Here is a 26,436-nt window from a genome sequence, read left to right as displayed (position 1 = left end):
CCTGGGATCAAGTCCCTAGTCAGACTCCCTGCATGGAACCTGCTTCTCCCTCTGCCTATGTCTCTGCCTCTCTCTCTCTGTGTCTCTCATGAATAAATAAATAAAGTATTTTTTAAAAAATAAAGGTGGAGCCAAAGAAATGATTCAACAGAAGCAACACAAGAGGCCAACTTACATGTACTGCCCCACTTCATTGACAACAAAATAAACACACATCTGAATGAAAACTCAGTTCCACTGGTCTGACATATATGCAGAACTCTCTAACCTAATGTTCTGAGCCTAGAAGAGTGGACAGTATTCTCCAACAATTTAAAAATCTCCATGTGTATCACTCTATTCCCACACATTCCTAATGTATGGTTGTTTCTCCCTCCACTCAAGGAGAAATTGATCTGTTACACTGATCTCTTCAAACACATCTGCTATTTATCAACTCGAGGGTATTAGTATCGTCCAATCTTCCTGGTTGTTTCTTTGCTGATGGTTTTTCTTTCTCTGATTTCTTAGTGTAATCATTTGCTGATTTTTTTTGTTTCTTATGAAATAATAAAAGCAGAAGCTAGCGTTTACGGTCAGAGTTTCAGAACCACATCTCTAGGGTTTAAGTAAGTAGAATCTCACTTTTGTCCATTTCAGAATCTGTGTGGGCAGTGCCCTTTCTACCTTCAAATAATACCCATAAAATGTAGGGCACCAGGCAATAGGGAGAAAGGCCATTAAGAGAACACAAAAATATTCTCAAGGACTATCCTGTGTTGTCTGGCTCTCTGGCAAAGCCCAGCAGGAAAGTACATTCTCTTACATAAAAAGCCAAAGGAAATTCTGCTTTAGCAGAGGACACTCCATCAGGCTGAACTGAACCAGTTCCAAACAGCATTTTGCTTTTGCAAGAAGCACCATACACTTATTTTTGGATCCTTTTTGAGTATTTGCTACCTTTAATTTTGATAACTTAGCTTGATTATACATTATACAGCTTATTTATTTTTATCTAAACCTTGTTAGTTAACATATAGTAGAATTCTGGTTTCTGGAGTAGAATCCAGTGATTCATCCCTAATGCCCACCCCCCACCCACTTCCCTTACAGTTTAATTCGTAATAATGGCCGAATTTAACAGCTGGTTAGCAAAATTCATTTAACAACTGGCTCTCGTGAGCTCCTCAGTTTCCTTTTCCACATTTTGCAGGGCCGATTTTCCAGACCTGAGCTTTCTATTTCAACTTTCTGGAAGCTGTATTTATAGGACTCGGCTTTGCTCCTGTTCTGCAGAAACGACCTTCACCGTGCATGCATCCTCTCTTATGAGGGAGGCTCATGAGGCTCTTACTTGCACGGCTCCCTACAACGGACACCCCACAGTGCTGTGCCACTCATTCTGGTAATTCAGGGGCTCGCCCAGAGACTCCTCTGAGCACCTCCCCACTGGGACCTCCATCTGCAGTGACTTCAGCTACTTTCTAGAGGGACGTTGTTTACCATTCCCTTGAACACTGAGTCCCCTAATCATCCTAACCCTAAGATATTTTGTTTAACTTTCCTGTGTAAGCTATTTCTGATCTATTTTTAAGTGTGATTTCATAAATGCTATTATATACTGCCTTGCAGAGGAAGTTAGCAGGGGGTGACAAACACCACTGCCATCACAGTGGTTTTGTACTGGGGACACACTTGCCAGGGAGTAAAGGAGCGAACACCGTGATGCATATTTAAAGCTCAAGTTTCACTTTTTATTTCTAATGGTAGGAAAAAAAATACTATAAAATGGACATAATTTCCACTAAGCTGTTTGGTTAAAATGAAATTCAAGTGTTTTAAATCAAGAGATACTATATCCTATAGACACATATTTAATTTCTGCTTTGTTCTACAAGTGACTTAAGAGATTATATTTTAATATCTAACTGGTGAGAAGTATTTTGAATACATTTTATTATTAATTTTGACTTTTAGTTTATTTTATAATATAAAACTGCCTTGCAGCTTATATTTTGGGAACTTTATCAAGATTTGGCCTGTAATCTAGAACCCAGTTTTTAAATTTAATTTATATACAGGGAACAATGTTTTATATACACCTACTAAATTAAGCTTACGTTCTAATAAGGTAAAAAGATGGACCTAGAAGGACACAGAATTCATGAGGAAGAGCTTTCCCCTTTTGGAATTTGGAGATAGGAAAAGAAAAGCCTGATGCTGACCTAATTTTCTTTTTCTCGTGGGTACCCCTGCTTTCAATGATGTGGATGTTCTGGATTTTTTTAATTCTTGAAATTCTTGAGATATCTGTTTAGAAGATTTCTGGGGGTCTTCTCTCTTGTGCTCCTGTCCCTAGCCCTCAACGGTGTCTGTTCCTTGGGTGTGCTTTCAACAAGAGGATGCAGGTCCCTGGACACTCCCCCCATGACTTCTTTCTGGTGTGCAGACACACACATGCAGGCATGTCAGTACACACATCTACTTATACTGAACTCACTGTGCCTGTTTCCCGTGTCCCAGCTTTGCACTCAGAGTTTTAGTTCTGCTAGAGTTTCTGCAGAGCCTTCTTCTCAGTCACTGACTCAGGTCTCCTCTGCCCAGAATCTGCTTCTCCACAGCTTTGTTTTAAAAATCCTATGGCCATGTTTGTAATTTCCAGTAATTTTTCTGTTCTCAGTTCATTTGTTTTTCTTGAGTGTCTGCTCTGGCTTTCATCAGTGCTCTATCCTCCTAATCTTACCCTGGATAATAATTCATTTTTCTTTATTTCCTCTGGATCCTTGTAAGAAGTCAGTCTCAGATGGTCCTACTGCTTTTGTGGGTCAAACTGGTCTTTTTCCTTAGAAATGCTCTATCTATATCCACTGATTCTTCCCATGTTTACTCTGGGAGAGAGAAGCATCTGTTTTGTGAGTGGTCAGAAGCTGTGCCAGAGTACTCAGGTTTCTCTTTGAATCTTTAGTCTTCACGAAAAGAGGAGGGAAAGTCTGAAATTTACTGTAAATTTGCCATCTTGGTGACACAATCATCTATATGGTACCGAAGGGGTTGGCAACTGAAATCAGAGCAGGGGGGTTTAATTTATTCTTTTCATGCCTTGAGTAATATAAGCAATAATACTGGTTTAATAGGGATGTGTGTGCATGCATGGACATACTTCCTTTTTAACGCCTGTGGAACATTTTTTTTTAAGTAGGCTCCATGCTGGGAGCCCAACATGTGTCTTGAACTCACAATCCTGAGATCAAGACCTGAGCTGAGATTAGTGGTTAGATGCTTAACCAGCTGAGCCACCCAGGGGCCCCAGTGTCCGTGGAACATTTTAAAAGGGACATTAGGTCACAAGTATAATCTCACTAAAGTCCCCCCAAAATATAAGCTGCACAGCTATGATTTTATTTTCTGATTCTCCTTGGATTTTTTCCATCCTAGTTTGCATCCCCGCTATGATTAAAAAAAAAAAAAAAGGATTTTTCCACAATGAAAATTATTTAAAATTCATTTCTACCACCTTAGATATTTAAGGAAAACTGACAGCTTTCTTCACTCCATATTCTCTCCTGGCTATATCCAGAGCTTACCCTGCACATGTTACTCACTATCCACATCTCGGTCAATTATAGACACTCTTTGTAAAGAAAAACAACAACAGAATGGAAATCTCTGAGGTTGCTAATTTCTCAGATTACCTAAAGCAGTGAAGTATTCTTTTACGGAAAAGCAAGTTTAAAGTTTCATCATTCAAATGCAGCCTATCTAAAACACCTGGAAATGATTTCCAAGTTTTCAAAGTCACTATTCTAATAGGTATTACTTCCAACCTAACCATTACTGGCCTTTGAAATATAGAAGCTAAGAGCAGACTAGACGGATCAAATACTATAGATAAAAGGAGTCTGAAAAGCATACAGTGCTGTAAAAACATAAGGTGGTAGTATTAAAAATGGATTTGGACATGAAATCCCAAACTCATTCATTTCAACGACTCCCCTAAACCTTGGCTGAGGGCAGAGAACAGTGAGACTTTAACCCAGATCCCATTCTGCACCTCACCAGGGTCCTTCCAGGCCATCAACACCAGTCGAATTACACCCCATCCCTACGTGATTAGAAACAAACAGGTTTTCGTCAAGTGCCCTGGGTTTTCACTCAAACCCATCACGTTCACTTTCTGGGGGCACTTCTGCAAAGTATGTGATCAAATTTGAAAGTAACTTTTCGGGAGCTGCATGTGGTCTGACAAAGAAGAGCTCTGCATTTGTGGCAAAGTGACAATTCCTGGCTATAACTAATTGGTTGGTAATAAAATCATCACAAGGAAAATGGATGCAGACTACCAGTCATAAGAAATCTCAGACTCTAACATACACGTGTTAGCTGAAGGAAATTTATACACTCATCCACCCAAGAATACACAGCTGAGTGCCAGCGAATATATGCAGGAAAGAGTTGCTGAAGGTACAAACTAATGGGATTTTTTAGTATCTGCTGAGGAAAAGAAGGCTAGGCACGCTGTATCTGAAAGTAACAAATGCAGTAAGACCAGGTGCGGAAATGTCCAAAACCCACTAAAATAATTAAAATAGAAGGAGATGTACCAGCCTGTCCTTTAGGAATCACAGAAACTAGAATTATTCTCAAAAAATTATTACTCAGCCATTAGAAACGACAAATACCCACCATTTGCTTCAACGTGGATGGAACTGGAGGGTATTATGCTGAGTGAAGTAAGTCAATCGGAGAAGGACAAAAATTATATGTTCTCATTCATTTGGGGAATATAAATAATAGTGAAAGGGAATATAAGGGAAGGGAGAAGAAATGTGTGGGAAATATCAGGAAGGGAGACAGAACATGAAGACTCCTAACTCTGGGAAACGAACTAGGGGTGGTGGAAGGGGAGGAGGGCGGGGGGTCGGGGGGAATGGGTGACGGGCACTGAGGGGGACACTTGACGGGATGAGCACTGGGTGTTATTCTGTATGTTGGTATATTGAACACCAATAAAAATTAATTTATTAAAAAAAATAAAAAAGAAAAAGACAAAATTATTAGCAATCATCGTGGTCAGATCCTGTTGCTCTATGTCTAATGAGGGGCTTTAATAAACATTTCTTTCTTTGGTTTTCACAACTCTATAGGGTAGAAAGTCCTCATGTGAATCAAGAAAGAAATTAACAACAGTAATGACTTGGAAACTGTGTCAGAAGGGAGTGTGATAAATTATATACCTGTAGTACACAATCCCTCCTGACCGTGGGAGTGAGGCAAGACCTACCTGTGGAACTGCACAAAGTAATCACATATTCAAGGCCAATTTTATAAAACAAAGAAAAGGGGAAAAATTTGTGTGTGTCCGTGCCTTGTATAAGGAGGAACTATGGAAGATTACATCCCGATTTGTTACTAATGGTAACATCAGAAAAGTGGTTGTAGACATGATACTATTACCTCTGACATTTCTGTATTGTTGATAGTTACTATTGGCATGTGCTACCTTTGAAATCCAAAATGAGTGAAATCAAAATAAAAACATATCAGTTAAATTTGCCAACAAAGAATGGGTATATATTCAAAACAGAAAACAATTCAAATTTCATACACACACACACACTCATACATTTTAATAAAAATGAAAACACCCTTGGATTATGCTGTGGTTTGTGACAAATGGATCTTGAAAATGGAAGTAAAGTTGATCAAATATACACACTTGCTGGAGGAAACAAAATACAGATTCCACTATAGGTACATTTACTGAGCATTAATCATCATGTCTTAAACATTACCTAATGACTTAGGACTCAAGAGAATATTTTTTTAAATTTTTTTTCAAGAGAATATTTGTAATCAATTTATCCACAGCCTTCCTTCTACACTCAATTATATCCATTTCTATCTTTGCAGATAAGCAACCCTTACACTTTGAACACAAAGTCCAAGATTACTGTGCTTCCTCATTGCAAAGGCTTTTATTCATGACAGTCTACAGCATCATGACAATGTAAAAACAGTTATGTTTGTCCACATTCTGCTTAAATGTGGAGGCACTTGGTTAAAGTAAAATTTGGCAAAGCCTTTAAAAGGACTATTTTTTTTTAAAAGGACTATTTTTTTTTTGATGGTATAAATGCCTATCAAAGTACAAAGTCATATCTTACTAATTAAATTCTTTAAAAGGGTGTTCTTCCCTCCTCTGGCTCGTAACTGATCAAGTGTTACTAAATACACCTAGCTTTTAGACTAAGAAGCCAAACCCATTCTTTAGTAAAACCTGGGGCCCAACCAGCTGAATGTGCCCACAAAAATCCCTGGCCTCTTCCACAACCTCCTTTCAGGGCTCTCCAGTTACCATCCCACTTGGTCTCTCCCAGCTAACTCAGAGCTCCTACTCTCCCTTGGTCTTGAAGCAAGGTTGCTGCCAACACTGCTGGCATCCACAGTGGCCAAACCAAGCTGGAAAAGTCCTTTGTCTTTACACTCAGTAGCAGTGTAATCTCTGAAGAAGAATTCTAACTGAAAAAGAGTTTACAGAGGACTTCTTTGGGAGTCCCTCAATAACAGAGCAAGATGAATGGCATCTCTTCTACAAGGGGGTTGGTCAGTTTGCAATGAGGAAGCACAGCTATGGGGCTCCCACTCCTTCATCTGCGGGAGGACCTTACACTAACTTTAGATCAGAAGTTCACCCTTCCTTCCACATGGCCAAACTGTTTCCCCCAAGATTCATTCCAGAAACGTTTCTTTAGCTCTTATCTAGTTCAAAGCATACTACCAGATGCTGTCAGAAACAAAGATGAGCCAGGTAGCATCCTGAAAGAATTTATAGTCTCCGTCTTAAATTGGCGGGATACGTGGGACGGTAGCATTTCATTGTTGACTCTTATGTTTAAAGAATGATTTGAAAGACATAAAAGGCAATGATTTATGGAATTAAAAATAGCATATGCCTTCCAATTAGCAATAATCGCACCTCGGATAAACCTCATTGGCTACGATACTGCCACTGCGCAAAGCGAGCATGTGCCTTCCAAAATGTTAAGTAATCCAACAATACACAAAAGTATCATAAAAAAATGCAAAAAAAAAAAAAAAAAAAAAGAAAGAAAGAAAGAAAGAAAGAAACATTAAGATCAAAACATAAAATAAAATAACCAAGGATAAATACTTTGGTTATAATTAGGGTGGATCACAGAATTCAGCATCCAAACTAGGATTTTCAAGAGTGAGAGGGGGCACAAGGACTTCTCCAAGACAACAGGCATAAACCAGAGTGTCCCACACAAGCCCGGCTGGGAGGTCCCCATCAGAATAAAAACAAACAGCTTGCTTGACCAAGGAAGGGAGATAGAGTGATAGGCTCCAGTATTCACTCTTCCTGTTCACCTCACGCCCCAACACAGTCCTGCTTTCAGAATCTGGAAGTCAGTCAGGCATACACTGAAGAAAAATGGAAAACAAAAAAGGATTCACACACACAAAAATATCCTACAGTGTCTGCAAAGAACAAAGCTACAGACTTCTTACATTTAAACTAAATTTAAATTTGGTCATAATGTAAATTTTGGAAATACTGGGCTTTTGTTTTTAAAGACAATTTTAGATTTTAGCACCAGGTTAACACACCTGGTTTCAGTTATAAGCTTGTCTAATCTCATAAAGGGAACTGTTTTCCAGATTTAGTATCTAAATAACTATGAATACATTAGACTTTCATGGGCCAAACAAATCCATGAAACACTCAGTTATTCAAAAAGCGAAGTTATTTTGAAAGATCTAAGTAAGACCAGTGCTGTATTACTTGTGATCTCTCACTGCTGTAGGAGTTCAGGCTGTGAAGAGCCGCAGATACATCCCATCTGGGCAGATTGACACATCTCTGTATGAAGGACACCCCGCCACCAGAGTGCATACACCCAGCTTAGGTTACGTCACATTCTGCACCTCTCAACTGACGTTGGCTCTTAGACAAACTAATTTCTGGTAAACACACTGAGGATCAGAAGCAGCAAAGTAGCAGCAAAGCAGCAGACCAGACATGTGACTGGTGCCTCAGGCTGTAAACTTAAGCGCCCAGTAAGCTGAGTCTCTACTCTCCCTGTCTGATCTCTGGGACCTCAGTTCTCCCATACATACTCCAGAAGGGAATCCTGGCAAACCAACAAATTACTGTAACAATATCTCTTGGGATTTCCACAGACTCTCTTCTTTCTCTGGCTCAAAATCCACTCCATCCCTATGCTCAGAAGGAGCAACTGGAGGGGCAGTATACACCTGCATGTCCACTTACACATAGCCGCACTGTGCCATGAGAACACGCCCCCACTTGGTAACAGGCCCAAGGAATAAAGGTGCTAAGAGAGATGTACTAAAAGAGGTATAGGGACTCAAAGGAAGGAGCCAGATATATCTACTGGAGCAGTTGGAGAATGCTTCAGAGAGGTGGCAACTGAGCTGGGTTTTGTGTCTGCGTTCACAAGGAAAAGGAATCCTGGAGGAGATAGCACATGCTGAAACACACAGGGAGGAAAACTCTGAGGGTGCGCTGCTGGCGGGAATGGAAACTGATGCAGCCGCTGTGGAACAATATGGAGATTCCTCAAAAAACACAAATGGAGCTACCCTGTGACTCACCGCTCCCACCTCTGGATACACAGGTCAAAGAAATAAAAACAGGACATCAAAGAGATATCCACACCCCCTGTTCACTGCAGCATTATTCACATTCGCTAAGATATGGACACAAGCTAAGTGCCCACCAACAGGTGGACAGAGAACGGTGCATGGAGTGTGTGTGATATTATAACAGGATAATAATGGGACGTTGTTCAGCTGTTAGAAATGAAGGAAATCTTGCCATTTGCCATAACATGGATAGTTCTTGAGGGCCTTGTGCTAAGTGAGGTAAGTCAGGCAGGGAAAGACAAATACTTGCATGAACTCATTCATATATGGAATCTGAAAAAGCCAAACTCTTAGAGAATAAAATAGTGGTTACCAGATGCTGAGGGCTGGGGGCTCTAGGGGCAAAGTTGTTTATAGGCACAGATTTGAAACTAGCAGTTAAGTAAGTCCTGGAGATCTAATGCAAGCTTGGTGATTACAGACAATAAAACCGTATCATAAACTTCAAAACTAAGAGACTACATGTTCTGTGTCCTCACCACCAAAAAGAAATGATAATTAAGTGATGGGATAGATATAGGCTAATGTGACAGTGAGAGTCATACTGCAATATATAAATGATTCAAATCAACACACTGAACACCTTAAATTTAGACACTGTTATGTCAATTATGTCTCAATAAAAATAAATTCTTAAAAATCCTGATATATTCAGAAGTGGTGAGAAGCAGATGGCGAAGGGTCTCTGAAGCATGCATACAAAGCAAGTCTAGACAGCTGGTGTGTGGTTATCAGCAGAGAGGAAGTATAAAGGGGCCATTGGAAAAGATTGTTGCTTGGGGACAGGAGTCTCACTACCTCACCTCTGTATATAGTTCCTCTTTCTAAATGACAAATTCTCATTGATCAGCTTCTCTCCTCTCCCTTTTGAGGAAGCCCAGCTATCTCTCCTCTTGTCCTTCTCTACAGTTTTCTCACTTATAAAAACAAAGACTGGATCCTAGTTTCAAGTCTCATCAACCAAGCTCAGAAAAGACTCTGAGTCTTAAATTCCCCTTTTATAGGAGGAAAAGACTGGGCTACAGAAGGATGAAATTCAAGGACCCCACAACAAAATGTCACAGATCACAGCATTTCTGCATTGCAACAATCAGAGAGTGTGAGGAGAACCTGGCAGAAGGATTTAAAATAATCTGGGCTACACAACTGAGCAGGAAACAAAATCCAGCTAAAAAGCGGTGAACGAGACAGTATCATTTGTTGTGAAGTCAAACTTCCCAGTCTCTGTTTTCTCATCAAGTTTCTTGTGAGGCTTCCATAAACAAACATAAACGAAAGGGACTCACTGAACACCTGGCATACAGTAGGTGCTCAGTAAATGCCGGGTAAGTCTTTGATACATCGTTCAAGCACATTTAGAAATTAGGCATCTCAGGCACCTGGGTGGCTCAGCGGCTGAGTGTTTGCCTTTGGCTCAGGGTGTGATTTCCAGGTCCTGAGATCAAGTCCCACATCGAGCTCCTTGCAGCAGGGAGCCTGCTTTTCCCTGTGCCTATATCTCTGCCTCTCTCTATGTCTCTCATGAATAAATAAAATCTTAAAAAAAAAAAAAAAGAAATAAAGCATCTCTATGCATATCAGTTAGCAAAATATATACAAATATAAACTGCTTAGAAAATGGAATGACAATGGTCATTTTGGAAACACTGAAGGCTTGTGGCTTTGAAGAGAAACAACTATTCTGCAATAAATCTACTAATTGCTGCTTCTCTAGAAACCTGAAAGAAAACATCCCCTATCTCACTCCCACCCCCAGGGGAGAGGGGCTTTGCCTTTGGTTTTTAAAGTATATCTGATTTCTTGCAGCTTTTACAGAGTCAAATAGTAAGATCCATTTAGCTCCAACAGAGAAGGAATAGCAACTCTTGCTTCGAATGTGCACTTGAACCAACAGATCCAAATCCTTTGAAATATGACCATCAATGCAGTTACGAGTTGAACTGCTGCAAATTAACAAACAGTCATCTGGGAGACATAAAACAAAACCAGCGACAAAGTGCTTCTAACTGCACGGGAGATCAGGATGTTAGTGATGTTTTCTCTTCCGCTTCATTGCCGACTAACCAGTACGTATTTTCATAATAATGCTTCTTCCAACTAGAAACCACCTAAGGAGTCATAACTCAATTTCTAAGATGAAGCGGAAACCAAAGCAAACAACAGAAACAATGCCCTCAGTATCTGGAAGAGAGGTGGGAGGGGCAGGAGAAAGACAGCAAGTAGGCAAGGGCTATTAAATTGTTCTTTGGGTTCCAGCAGCAAGCTGAAACCATGATCAACATCTCTATTTTAATGACTCCCACATCTCTCAACCTCCAGGAATGAAAGCTGCCTGGCTGCCACGTGCAGGACGCTGGGCCGGCAGCCGCGTCCCCCGCACAGCCCCATGCAGAGGGAGGTGGGTCATGCTGACATGCTGCAGTCCAGCGCAGCACAAAACCCATGCTGCACTTCAAACCCTTCATCCAACTGCTTAGGACTCTCTATAAACATGGTGAAGGGTTACAAGTTTCACAGGCGGCGCTGGCAGGGCACAGGCTCGGGGCATGGGGCTCACAGACACCAGCCTTTGTTCCTCCGTCCCCAGGCAGGATGGAAATCCGTGGAAAAGGCTGCCCCCTTGTGCGCAGCTGTGTGTAGCTGCGGCCCCTGCTAGGGCTGGAACCACTCTCTGCCTTTACGCATCCAAGGATGGGCGACGGATGGCTTCAGAGAGCAGGTATAGCCCACTCAGCCTCTGCCCAGAAATCAAGGATCTTGTGTAAATATGGGTCGGAGAAAATACCAATGCTTCCCACTTGGCTTAAGTCTGAGAAAGCATTCTGGACCCCCCTCGGGGCTCTCCTCAGCATCACGCCTCTGAGAATAACAGGGATGGACAAGCTCTCCAGAATGAGAGGCAGTGGGGTGCTGCCTTCCCGTGGGACCACCCTCAGCTCAGGACATAGCAAAGGGGTTTCAAAGGGCTCCAGGGCAGCAGTGGCCTTAGGAAGAGGAGGGCAATGTTCTCCTGTTGACGGAAGCATGGCCAAGAGAAAGAGCAGGGACTCAGAACATCTCTGCACCTCTAACATCATGCAGCCTTGCTTCTTAGCCTCCCACAGCACCTGGCTTACACCTAGCGGGGAGAAGGAACTGGTTTCAGGGTACTGCGGGAGGGAAACAAAGAACCTCCAGTGATGACATCACCTTGGCTCTGGGGCCCTGGAAGATCTCATCACATTAAAAAAAAAAAAAAAAGATGTTACTATCCTGATACCCTTTAATGAGAAATGTCCAGACTGAGAAGAGATTCTGCTCTCAGCTATGAAATTCCAGAGTATTTATAATGAAAAGAAAATGTGTCCACTATTCTAAACAAAGGTCTTCCCCTTAAGGGATTCCTCCCCCAAACCAGCTTCTGTGAAGCGCAGAAGCTAAGTGTCCACCTACAAAAGAGACAGGAACTTCCTCTTTTAGCAAAAGGTAAAGTGACTCTCGTCCTCCATCTACAAAACTGGAAAAAGGCCACAATCTATTTTATGCTGGGGCAGAACCCAGGTGCTTTTAGCTCCTCTTGTTCTTAATACAATTACACAGAAGTCTAAGGATTTCTCTTGCAAATGACAGCTTTAAAAAATTAATATATTTCCTTTTATTTTAAGGAAACAAATTATACTGAATCAAGATTTTTTCAGAATATTATTTCAGAAGAATATATACTCATTTTTATAGTTAATAACTTCTTGCAAAAAAAGAAAGAAAAAAAGAAAAAGAATTCAAACCTTAACTCTGAATCTACCATTGCACACAGCTCGTGGTCAACACACGGCCTGGCCTCTCATGGAAGAACCTGTTCTGTGCTCTGTGTTCAAGCCTGCACACATGCTTCCCAGTAGAAAATTTCTGAGCTCTCTCAACTTGCAAGCCGTGGCCTCTGCCCGCCGGCCCCTCCACCTCCTCCCAGATGCCTACTTCTGGAGCCAGGTTTGGAGTGGAGCTCCAACATCAATGCTGACAAGTCAGGAGCTTCATGGATTTACCCATTCTGCCTTGCTTCTCTGAGGAACTAACTTCCTATCATCTCTGCTGCCTGGAGCTTTCTCTTGTGGAAGCTAACAGAAGTGCTCATTTTCTGTAACTAAATAAGCAGGAATAAGAGAGAGTCAAGAAACAGTTTTAGTTACAGCCAAAGCACCTGATTTCTTTTCTATATCTGCTGGAAGACACTTTTCAGATAGGGTTCACTATAACAAGTGAAACATCAGAACGCTTATGATGGCTTGCTTGGATTTTCATTAGATAAAAAGAACCGCATTTAAATAAATGACAGGTTAAGTTTGAAAAGTGTTCTTTAATCTTCATAATTAAGTGCTTTACTTATAATTTATCTTCTTTGTATGTGTGACTTTTGCCAATTAATGGTATTTCCCATGGAAATCTATAGGAATAACCTTCTTACTTAATCAACATTTTGCCCTTTGATACTTTTAGAAACAAAATAAAGGCCACCATCCCACTATGTCCTATAATCTGGACCTGCAAGATGGAACTAAGGATCAGAGAGGTTGAGCACTCCACCTAAGGCTACAAAAGCTTAAAAAAAAAAAAAAAAAGCTCAGCAGGAATGTAACCCAGCGTATCCTACATTGACTCCATACACTTCCCCTTTCTCAACTCAGTCCTTGGGGACAAATTATGTAAGGCAACACGAACATCAAGTAAAGATATTAACACGGTCTTCCCTCCTATTTTAAAAAATACATGAGATGACACTCAAGATATAAAAAACTTTAAAAAGGAAAACAGAACAGACATTACAGGCCCACTAGTCATCTGAAGAAAGGAGACATTCCTAGTATGTGTGTACTCCCTTCTCAACCAAATCTTCTCTCCAGGGAGTGCTTTGACCTTGCAGTTTATGTTTCCCTGCATTATTTATTATATATGTATCTGTTCCTCAACGATATAAGGTATTTATATATTTTTAATCTCTATATAAATGCTTGGCAACTTGCTTGTTTTTTAAGTCCACTGTACTTGTGAGACGGACCCCAGCCAATACATTAGGTGTCCTGGTGTCATTCACTTTCACTCAGGTATAACATTCTTCCCAAGTAGACTCCACCATAATTTACTGATCCATTCTTCTGTCCATGGATGTTTAGGTGGTCACCAATTTTATTTTTTGCTATCATAAACAGTGCTATTATGAACGTTCTTGTACCCCCTTGTTTAGAGCAGACTTAAAAGCTTCTCCAATATATACATGGAGTTCCTGCATCTTGGAGTCACATATTCAATTTAGGGGTAAAAGAGAGCATATTTTTTGAGGTTTTTGACAATCAGTTGACTGTCTACAGGAAAAACATCAAATTTCATCTTGTCAACAAGAAGACTATTGTATCAATTATTAAGGACATCTCAACCTTCATTAAACCGTTTACAGAAGTCAAATTATTTCCCCACTTCCCCATTCTGGTCATGCATTAAAAATACCGAGAAGAGAGGGCAATCTGCTATCTTGTCACAGCCATTTAACAATAAAAAAAAGGCATGTACTATTTTGAGATGGTGGGGAAGACAATCCCTATCAAATAATCCTTTGTTCTCAAATAATGTCTAGAGAGGCAATGAGCTTATTAACAATTCTTAGCTTACACACCTGTAATAATCTATCTGTTCAAAAGAAGATATGTGGTTACAACCAGTTACTTTAGTCCACGAAAAAGGATGAACAGACACACCTTAACCTGTGGGATGAGCATTTTGCCAAACCCTATGCTAACAATTCCGTGTGAGGCCACTGACAAGGGGACTCCAGCCACTCCATAACCTGGTCAGCTTGCTCCATTTGTAATGAGCGGCTGCAGTCCACTGGTTGGCAAGGACACAGAAAAATGAAATGATAAAGAGAACAATGTATAAAACTAAAGAAATCCAGACAAGGTTTTATGAAGATTCAGGTAATAAACACATTCATTTGAAGAAGAGAAAAAAAATGAACCAATTCTTCTAAAAAAAATAAATAAAATAATATATGATATATTAGAGGCAAGGCTTCATAAAGATGCTAAATTAATGTATCAAAAACTTGTAACAGATGAGGAATCGGTTAAGGATAGAAGTAAAAATACAATATAACAAACAACCAACTAACACTGATCAAGAGAAAAGGAAAAAATAAAAACCAATTAACATAAAAACAAAGAAGGTGAAATAAGCACAGATAACATAGGAAGACAAAGCTTCCAGCTTGCTCTGGGACAGATGATGATAGGACCTCCCCAAGCCTCATTTTTCCCATCTGTAAAATCAGATAATCACCCCCTGAACACACAGGAGTTCCTGGCACACAGTAAAACACTAACAGATGCTAATTTTTGATGTCATTATAATCAATATTAATACTGGTATTCATGCAAATGAACTGAAATACATGATTACCTATGAGAGCATGAAGTTCCAAAACCAACATAAGGAAGAGTATAAAGAACCTGAAAGGGAGAATAATAACTGATAAAACAATCACATCAACCTTGACAACCAACCAGGTATAGTTGGTTTCATGGGTGTTAATATCAAACTGCTTAAGGACTAGAAAATTTCTGGAAAACTGTGTGGAGGTTCCTCAAAGAGTTAAAAATAGACCTGCCCTACGACCCAGCAATTGCACTGCTGGGGATTTACCCCAAAGATACAGATGCAATGAAACGCCGGGACACCTGCACCCCAATGTTTATAGCAGCAATGTCCACAACAGCCAAACTGTGGAAGGAGCCTCGGTGTCCATCGAAAGATGAATGGATAAAGAAGATGTGGTTTATGTATACAATGGAATATTACTCAGCCATTAGAAACGACAAATACCCACCATTTGCTTCAACGTGGATGGAACTGGAGGGTATTATGCTGAGTGAAGTAAGTCAATCGGAGAAGGACAAAAATTATAGGTTCTCATTCATTTGGGGAATATAAATAATAGTGAAAGGGAATATAAGGGAAGGGAGAAGAAATGTGTGGGAAATATCAGGAAGGGAGACAGAACATAAAGACTCCTAAGTCTGGGAAACGAACTAGGGGTGGTGGAGGGCAGGGGGTGGGGGTGACTGGGTGATGGGCACTGAGGGGGGCACTTGACGGGATGAGCACTGGGTGTTATTCTGTATGTTGGTAAATTGAACACCAATAAAAAATAAACTTATTTAAAAAAAAAGAAAAGAAAATTCCTGGGCCATTTAACCTGTCTCATAAAATAAAAAACAATGAAATCTACCCCTCAATTTGTTATTCATTTCATGCAGCTCGTACAATGCTGTTACCTATACTCCATGAATATGAAGTAAATATAAAGTAAAACTAATCTATAAAATGCAGATCATCCAAACTTAACAAACATAAATATTTTACATAAAAAACCATCAACAAATTTAATTCATTGCTCTTAACATACTGAAATACATTCAACAGTAGTTTTATTCCAGGAACACATGACTCATTGATATTAAGAAATGTATTACTGTGATTCATGGTATAATGGGCTCAGAAAAGAAAAAACATCTATTGCCTGAGAGGTATAGAAAAGACCATTTGATAAAACTCAACATCTAGCTGCCTTTAAAAAATTAATCCAGTAAATAGAAACAGTTGTTGTAGTCACTATATCATTATAAACGCCATGCAGATCAAATCTCTTAACGCAGTATAGCATATGTAAGAATTCTGACAATGGCAGGCCTGAGAAACCACATTGCACCACCACTTAACACTGTCCTGGGAGTTACAGCAAGTGTACTGAAACAATAAGCTATAAGTATGAGAGAAGAGATCATCTCTAAGAAAAATAGGTATAGGGTATCTCTGGGTGGCTCAGCAGTCTAGCGCCCAGAGCGCGATCCTGGAGTCCCGGGATCGAGTCCCACATCAGGCTCCCGGCATGCAGCCTGCTTCTCCCTCTTCCTGTGTCTTTGCCTCTGTCTCTCTCTATATATCTATCATAAATAAATAAATAAATCTTTTTAAAAAATACGTATAGGTTATAAAACAAAAAGTATGATTATTTTTGTATTAAATATATACTATTTAACTCTACACTTAAAAATGGTTAAGATGGTAAATTATAATTATCTTTTTTACCACAATTTTAAGAAACGATAGTTTCATACGTGGATATAAAGAGACTGGTGGTTACCCCTATGATAAAAGAGAACTCTTACACAGCCGTCTGCATTTTTCAAACGCACCTATATTATGGCCTACATTATACTGAAAATTAGTTTTTAAGAAGAACTTAAAACATAACATTTAGCATTCATATAGAAGAGCTATAACATAGCTTTTCATATAAAATAAAATAGACAAACTTATATAATAAACAAAGCAAGAAAACACAAACAGAATTGGTAATAAGACAATAAACCAGATTGAAAGAATCAAATATTTTATGTACATCTTATGTACCCAGCCTAGATGACTTTATAAGTGAACTATTTCCAAACTTTCAAAGAGAAGGTAAGTATCATATTCTAAAGATACTTCTCTAGACCGGCACTGTCCAATACAGCAGCCATGAGGAACATATGATTACTGAGTACTTGAAATGTGACCAGGGCATCAGATGGAGTAAACTTTTAATGCTATTTGGTCCGTCTATGTAAATAACCACATATGGCCAGTGGGTACCATCACACAGTGCAGCTCTAGAGGGTGGAAGAGATGATGTTTCCTATATTGGAAATAGCAAGAAAATGAAGACCAACTTAATATCCAAGAAAAATCTGGACAAAACGGTAGGAAACAGAACAGAATGGTGTATCACAAGAATGATCAAGTGCTGTTTTTTTTTTTTCTAGGAATGCAAGGACAATTGAATAATCAAGAAATAATTAAAATATAATAAATTCATGACATCAATTACAGCAAGCAGAAAAGCTCTATAACTTTGTCTTCAGATGCTGAGAACACATCAATAAAATTCAGTATCCCCAGTTAAAAAAAAAAAAAAAAAGCAGCATACTTTGTTAGCACAATACATCAGAGATATTAACCAACCAGCATCAGCAGACCTGAAACTAAAACTACTGTTTTCACTGAAGTTAGGAACTAGACAGAAGAGCCGTAATGTATACCTATCATATTTCCACTGGTGATTTAAAAATAAGAAACAAGACACATTATAAGGACACAATAAAATCACTATCATCTATAAAAGAATAATTATTAAAACCAGCTGAAAATTAATTCTAGGAAGTGACTAGTTAGGCCACTGGTTATTTGCTGATTAAAATAGATTCTGTCCAAGTTAAAATGTTAATAAGGTGTATTTAAAAGAAATTCACTAGTAAGTGAATTCAATGTATTACAAAATGTACAAACATGAGATTTCCTTGGAAACAACAAAAATCAAATCTGCGTGTAACGTCCAATAGCTCTGACTCTTCACATACCCCACGTGACTAAGGCCAGAAAGATGGGCAGATGGACACACAGCCCTTCAGTCAATCTCTGCTGACTTCCCATCACCTGGTAACCCACCTCAGCAGAACTAAAACCAGCTCAGAAAAAAGCTAATTACTGTTATTTTTCCTCCTGTTGTGAAAAGAGGAATATCATGTTTCCTCTTAGAATATGTCCTTAAAATGTTGAAGACTTAACCATATGGAAGAGTTCTGAAAGTATATAAGAAAAGGCTAAAGATTTGGAATCCTAATTCAATTTCCCCTCACATTTTAATAGGAGCCTGTAGCAAACATTTATTTTTAGAGACATTCTTGGTAGGGGCTGAACAAAGGGCTATTGTGTGTTAAACACAGGGAGGTCTCTCTGGTCTCATCTACCCAAGTTTTTCAAACATCAGGTTGGAATTAAATGATTTTAAACTTTAAATCAACTATTTCCAGACCACAAACTCTATTCCACACTGATCAGTCAATGTGTTCTCCAAGTGAGCTATAACGGAGTTCAAATGTGAAATCTACATTTTCCAAGTGCCAATAAAGGAACTTTCCTTTAGACTTTGACTATACGCACTGAGTTGTTCAAAATGCCATATAAGTTTTCATTTCCTTCTCCAACAGAAATTTTCATCTGCATTTCATCAATCCGACTCAGCATCATCTCTGATGAAAAGCAGATGAGTATCAGTCATTTCATTCTCTCTTATATTCTTATTAAACAGGAATTACAACTTTTCTCTAAGTTAACAAGAGCAAAATAGATGGGCTTTATAGACCTGCCCTGATCACTATGAACTTTGCAATGTCTTAATTTGTAATATGTGTTCCGTCACAGGCCTGCTAAAATAGAAAAGAAAACAAGAAATTATCTATGGTTTGTGGTGTGGTCATTTTAAAACATGCTAACAAATTTTTTTGACATGTCTGCCATCAAAAGGTGGAGTTGGTCTCCTCCCTTTGAATATGGGCCGGTCATGGTGACTCACTTCTAATATGGAGTGAGGTAGAAGCTAGGGGGAGGCAGCAGAAGCTCTATCAGCTTCTCCAGGCTCTTCCTACGAGATGCTCACCTGCAGAACCCAGCACCATGCTGTGAGGCAGCCAAGCCGCCATATGGGAAGGCCACATGTTCAGGCCCCAGGCCCACCCCCAGCCATGGCCCCAGCTGCCAGCACCAGCCTCCCCACGGGTGAGTGAAAGGAGCCTTCTGTCACTCTAGCGCACAGGCCTGGAGCTCCCTAGCTGATGCCATGAGGAACGGAGACAAGTTGTCCCACCGAACCACCCCCAAACTGCAGATTCATGAAAAAATAAAAGCTGTCTGTTTTAAGCCACCTGGCTGCGGGTGCCTTATTATGCAGCAACAGGTAGCTGGAACATGTCCATTAGTTCAACCAAATTCATCCATCCGTCTTCTTTTTAACTTCAAATCTCCCCAAGAAGACAAACCTCTTTAAAGTTAACAAAGATACAAAACACACTCGCTCTCAGCCCACTCACCTGGACAACCTGGTGGCTGGGGTCCCAGCATCGGCTACCCTTGGCCATCAGCAAGCTTTCTCCTGGGCTGTGTGCTTCCCACCGCCTGACATGCCAGGAGACTTGGACTGCTGCTCTCTGCTGCCTGAAACTCATTCCTAGCTTTGGAAAGTTCCTTATTAAATACCTGGCTGATGAAAATGCTGCTCCTGTGACATATGCTCCAGTTTTTAAATCAACAAACAAGTGGAACTTGCCTAAAAGTGTGGTTCTGTCTCCAAGGCTGCTAACTAGTTTCAGGATGCTCCCATGAAGCAATTTAAATGCATTATCAATCCCACTGAGTAACCATATCAAAAATTTCCTGTTCCTGAATACACACGAGGAAGGAAAATATCCTAATTACCTGAAATAACATTTTTCCCTAAGAAGCACAAGCCTAAGAAGTTAAAGCTGGAAGGGACCTGAGAGATAATCTTGGATTTAGGATTCTTTTCAACCAGTGATAAACTGACATAATCCATGTGAGATTTTCATGACATAAGTACTAAGAATTTTTACCTCGCTCCCACCTCACTGAAATATCAACCTACCAGAATATAATGGCAACGTTAAACTTCAATTTCGTTCATATCTTACAAACCAAATGTACAAAATATAATTTTGTGGATATTTTATCACTAGAGCAATAAAATGTACTCCTTATGTTATTTAATATTCCATCCTTAATGTTTAGAATATATGATAATAAGTATAACAGTATGTGATGAGCATAATAAAAAAAAGTCCTGTGAACCCACAAATAGTCTTCTAAAAAAAAAACAAAAAGAAGCAGCAGCAAAGTGGCTATTCTATTTTTACCAAAAGAAATGTTAGCAATCACTGCTCTAGTCCAAATCATTTGGAGAACCGATGTCCAGAAAGATTATACAACTGGCCCGAGGCCATATAACTAGTTAGTGGCAAAAACTATGACCAGAATTTTGGTATATGCATGTTTTCCAGTCTTGCACGGGGCTCACATTTGAATTAATAAAAGGAAAATGATTATTTTAGTTTCATTTCAAAAGGCAAATCAAAGTGATTGGCTGGATTCCAACTCCTTCAAGGTTACATGTGTAATCCTTCTGGTGGACTGTCTTCCTCCTTAAGGTAAAGAAATGGGGGCCCAGGCAGTGCAGGCATGTGGGAGGAATGTGGCTGACAGTGTGGCAAAAGCACTCACAACCCAGCATCCCTGACCTTAAACGTGGAGGCTGTAAGAGTAAAATACTCAATCCCTCACCTCTACTGCAACTAGGGGTGGCCATGTGACAAAAGCCACAATAAATGAGACTACATATACATAGACATCACTGAGCAAGCGTTTCTTCCCAAATGAAAACAGCGCTGTGAGAAGGACTCTGGCTCTTGCACTCTCTTCCTGCCAGGAATGTGGGTGTGATTCCTGGAGACACTGAAGGTGTTGTGGTTCTCTGGGGGCAAAAGCCACACGCTGAGAACAGCAAACAGGCATACAGAAGGAACCCAGCTCCCTGAGAACACAGGAGAACCAAGCTCCAGCCCTGGATTATCTAACCTCCCGCTTCCTGTTGAGTGAAATTCCAAACTATGTAGTTGGTTTTTAGTTACCTGCAGCTAAACACAATCCGAACTCTTATGCAAAATCAATCTGGCTTTCCTCCTCAATCCACTTCATCCCCAAGTGGTGTGTCTGTCTGTGTTATTTCTACATAGCTAAATTTGGTGAACAAATGTTTTGTTACCTTGACCATCACCCCCAGCTCCTACCAAGCACCCCACCATTATTTCTGAAATAGCCGTAAAGGAGAAAGAGGCACACCTCTTCTAAGAGGCAGAAAGTGTTAGCTTCCAGCAGGTCTCCTACAGCAGATGGCGGGGTGAGGGCTGCCCCAGGCGGCAGATGAAAGACAGATGGTTTTCTTCCTCATACACCACAGAGCCTCAGCCCTGGACAGCACAGGGAAATCCAGAAACTACTGCACATCAAGTCCCCAGCCTCTACTGGGGAAAGACTGCCAACACTGGGCCTTAGTTGGTGGAAACAGGACAAAAACTGTTCACTCTACAAACACCCTCCCTTTCACTTGAGTGTTGTGTTAGAGATCCTCTCCGCCTTACCTTCCATTTAAAAACAGCGTCTTCCCATACCCCTTCTGATAAATTATTTTGTTGGCTATGGTGGCTCATAGAGTTGTATCAACTGCTTAGGTTCCATGGCATTTTCCAAAGGGATGGAAGAGAATAGGTAAGAATGATGAGAAGTCTGGAATTCTACTAATTCCATGCCCCTCCACAAAAAAAACAAAACAAAACAAAACAAAAAACCTCATAAACTAAAGAATGGATCTCTGTGAGGGAGTAGCAAAATGCTTAGGCAAATTTCTAGGACCTGAGTTCACAAAATCCAAACAAATCGTCAGCTATTCTGGACCAGCAGTCTAGACCATTTCCTTAAAAGATAAAGAGAATTCCTAGCGCAAACAATCACCCAACAGCTTTATAGCTGACAGTACCCTAAGGGTTTGGAAAGCAGCAGCACAGGAGCTATGGCATCCCCACACCACACTCAGGTCCCTGTGATGCTCCAAGGGAAACTCCTCAATCTGAGACTTTCGGGTTGCACGAACAACCTCAAAAAGTGAACTCCGCACATGGGAGGGGAGGCTAACAAACATTATGGGGTTGATAGTATTTATGGATGGAAATTGGTAACTCCTATTAGTAAAGCAACATCCAATGGATTAAAAGTACTGGAAGAAATGAAAGGAGTTCCATAGACTTTTACATCAGAATAGTTTCTAATAATTTAGAACCAGAAAGGTCTTAGTCATCCAGACTGACTTCTATGTGAACAGGAATTCTTTCTTGCTCCCAGCCAAATGGAACCCCAGCTGAAATCAGAGCATTCACAAATTACTTAAACAGCGCTTTCCGAAACAGAACTGCAAGAATTCACAGCAAGTCACAGATCCACAGGCTAACTGCTCAAATGCAAGAATTTAAAGTCTAAGGACGCCAGAAAAAAACAGCCAAACTAAAAGAGAGATCACAGTTGTTTCCTTCAAAGATCTCACTAAGTTTGTGCCACATACTGGCCGATCTCTCCAAATGGCACAACATGGCCTTACCTAGCACATTCCCTGGAGGTACCTCCTCTAGGTCTTCCAGTTCTCTCCCCATCAGAAGATACAGGTTTTCTAGAGTGCAGCATGCCATGTGGGGAACCGGGGGAAGGTCCTCTAGAGGAGCCGAGAAGCCTAATGGCACCTGGGCAAAGAAAAGCAATTGAAGAGAAGTCAGGAGGCATTGAATAAAAACATTACGTACTATATATCAGGTTATTTATATTCATGGGTGAGATGGTACAGTCACACTTGATATAAACCTGAAATATGGAAATTTGAAAGGGTATGATATAAAATATGTCTCTTTTATGAATAAAATCGGAAGTAGTGAAACTTTTCAAATACTTAAAAACTGTCAAGAATTCGACAATTGTCATAAGCTTTATGGCTTAGTAATATAAATTCTGCTATGATCTGGACCACCACATTACCCAATAGACGCAAATCCCCAGAGTCCCTTGCCAGTATTTTTGTAAACCATGTCATACACCAGTTCTGGTGGTGACTGTGCTATTACTTCAACATTTGTTACTACTATTATCACTTAAAATTGTTTTACTCTTTTTTTTTTTTTTTTAAATTTTTTATTTATTTATGATAGTCACAGAGAGAGAGAGAGGCAGAGACACAGGCAGAGGGAGAAGCAGGCTCCATGCACCAGGAGCCTGACGTGGGATTCGATCCCGGGTCTCCAGGATCGCGCCCTGGGCCAAAGGCAGGCGCCAAACCGCTGCGCCACCCAGGGATCCCTGTTTTACTCTTATTATAATGCCCTTCAAGCATTCAGCAAGAGCAGGTGCCAGTCCTGAGTTACGCATGAAAATGAGTAACTTTGGAAGAGTAGTTAGATGTGATAAAAATGCCATGAAAATGGCCAAACAACAGCTATTCCAAGCTTATGTTGGTAATCTGGAAGACTACACCCTGCGAGATACTGGGGATAATATTTGTTCTTACAGAGAAACTGCCTCAAATTACGTAAGTTTTGTCAAGAGTTATTCAATATCTTGAAAAGTATTCAAGACAGTGCCTTGAATTATTCAGCAACCACCGCATAAATGCAAGTACCCTGAAAGTCTTTTAATCAACCAACTTATCTTTGGTACCCCTAGGCCCAAGGCACTATGGTACCTGTGAAGTGAGAAAAAAGTAAAGTTATAGCACATATAAAGATAACATCACAAACGGAGTGACAAAAAGCACCAGAGGCCAGGACATTCATAAAAGCCCAGAGAAGGGAGAAGCTCTTATGTTAGGGAAGACTTGGAAACCCCATGAAAATGCTGACCTCTCAGGCACACACAACATTCAAATGTACTTGCTCTGATTCAGCGACAACTCTGTAGGGTAGCTCTAAAGACACACTGGAAAGACATACAAAATAGAAGGATGACACAAGAGGAAATGGAATTATCCACAGATAATGTGATCACCCACTTAAAACAAGCTACAGATAAGCTATAATTAGTAAGACAGTTAGCAAGGTGGCTGGACTCAAGGACATCATACAAAAGTTAACTGTCTACATCAGCAAGAGAAAAAATATATTTTTTTAAACAGTAACTTTTAGAGTAACAACAAAATGTAAGATAGCGAGGAAGAAGTCTAATGAAAATTATTAAAATAGAGAAAATTATAAAACTTCAATAAAAAACACGGAAAATAACCTAAATAGATATGCCTAATAGATGCATAGATTCTATACTGCAAAAAGTCAATTCATGCCAAATACATGTGCTAATTTAAAGCAGAGTCTCAATGGAGTTTCACAGGACCTGACAAACTGGCAAGCTTTATACTGAAGAGTAGAGAGGAATAAGCAAGGCACTCACACACACATGAAAAAAAGGCAGATGACATGGCTTTTTAAATATCAAAACACTTAGAAGTGAAGTCAGTACTGAATAGAGACAGTGATTGATAGACAAACAGAAAAATGAAGTCTAACAGTCCAGAAACAGACCAATGCACATATAAAATTTAATTTCTGACAAGGTTGACAGAGCAGTGGGTAGAGAAGGGTATTCGCTGAATGGTGTTGGAACAACTGGTATTTGTGAACTTTTTTTTTTTTAAGATTTTATTTATTTATTTATAGAGACAGAGAGAGAGAGGCAGACACAGGCAGGGGGAGAAGCAGGCATCATACAGAGAGCCTGATGTGGGACTCGATCCAGGGTCTCCAGGATCACGTCCTGGGCTGCAGGTGGTGCTAAACAGCTGTGCCACTGGGGCTGCCCAACAACTGGTATTTGTATAGGGACAAAATAAGATAAGATCCCTTCTTCATATCATATACAAACACTGAATCAAATATTTATACGTGAAAGGTAAAACTTTAAACTTTAGAAGGAAACACAGATGAAATATTGCCTTTGGTAGAGTCACAATTTTAATTTTCTTAAACAAGATACAAAAATCAAAACCCATAATGGAAAAGACAAATCCAACTACATTAAAATTGAGAACTTCTGTACATTAAAAGATACTAATAGAAAATGTGACAAGTCCCAAACTGGAGAAGAAATCTATAAGACTTCAAACTAACAAGGAATTAGCATCCAGCTTATACAAAGAACATCCTAAAAACCAGTGTGTTATAAATATTTAATTTATTAAATTTAATGTAAATTAAAACCTCTTGAAAAGACCATATCATATGCATCTGATTGGCAAAAAATTAAAATTCTGGCAACAGCAAATTTTGGTGAGGATGTGGAACAACTGAAAGGTTAAGCACTCCAGCTGGGAGTGTAAATCAGAACTATTTTGGAGGACAATCTGGAATTAACCAGTTAAGCTGAAGATACACATACTCATTACCCAGACAATTCCACTAAGGGTGTATTCCCTAGAATTTCTTTCAAATGTGCACAAGGAAATACGTATTAAAATATTCAAGGAAACAATGCTTAGATTAACAGAAAATGAAAGCAGCTCAAATACATAAAAAGAGGAAAATGGAAAAATAAAATTATTTATTTATATAATGGAATATTATACATCAATGAACACTGGAGTACAGGAATAAGCATCAACATAAATTAATCTCACAATGTTAGGTAAAAACACTGAGCCGTAGAAGCATAACTACAGTGAGATTCCATTTATACAAAGTTCAAAAATATATATCCTTTCATAGCGCATGGAGAGGTCATAAAACTATAAAGAGAAACAGAAGAATGTCATAGCCTAATGGTAGACCCCCTGATTCCTGCTTCCTGTTCATGCCTTCTTGCAATCCCCTCCCTGGGCATGAGAGGGGCCTGGAGCCTGCTTCTCATCAGAGGCATATGGCAAAGGCGGTGGGATGTCACTCTCATGATTATGTCACATCACCACCAGACTGCCTTGCTAATAAATTCAGCCTGGACTCTCCTTGCTGGCTTGAAGGAGTAAGTGCAGCCAAGCTGGGAAAGTCCACATGACAGGAAACTGCAGACAGCTTCTAGGAGCTGAGGGTGGCCAACAGCCAGAGAGAACGTGGAGCCCTCAACCCTACTGGTACCAGGATATGAATCCTGCCAACAATCGAAGTAAACCTGGAGACAGATCCCTTCCCCAATGAGCCTCCAGAAGAACACAAGCTGGTCAACACCCTGGTTGAAGCTTTGTGAGACACCACCAAGCAGGACTGGCTAAGCCATGCTTGGACTCTCAATCCACAGAGACTGTGAGATGACAGAAAGTGTACTGTTTTAGTTTGC

General features: G+C 39.9%; 1 protein-coding gene and 1 non-coding gene across 3 annotated transcripts in view; both read right to left on the bottom strand.

The window, feature by feature from the left end:
* The window catches only part of EFL1 (elongation factor like GTPase 1), a 119,862-nt gene that overhangs the window by 50,322 nt on the left and 43,104 nt on the right, over nt 1-26,436 (bottom strand). For both annotated transcript variants that reach the window (XM_072737444.1, XM_072737445.1), the window contains exon 15: nt 22,733-22,871. In XM_072737444.1, coding sequence (XP_072593545.1) covers nt 22,733-22,871 — 139 coding nt within the window. The remainder of the gene's footprint in view (nt 1-22,732; nt 22,872-26,436) is intronic.
* On the bottom strand, nt 6,865-7,000 carry LOC112923479 (U4 spliceosomal RNA). Its single transcript, XR_003235679.2, has one exon. It is a non-coding gene; the product is annotated as a U4 spliceosomal RNA (small nuclear RNA).

The sequence above is a fragment of the Vulpes vulpes genome, chromosome 14, assembly GCF_048418805.1.
Source record: "Vulpes vulpes isolate BD-2025 chromosome 14, VulVul3, whole genome shotgun sequence".
Lineage (NCBI taxonomy): Eukaryota > Metazoa > Chordata > Mammalia > Carnivora > Canidae > Vulpes > Vulpes vulpes.
Note: the sequence above shows the minus strand (reverse complement) of the source record. Positions and strands in the feature narration are given on the sequence as shown.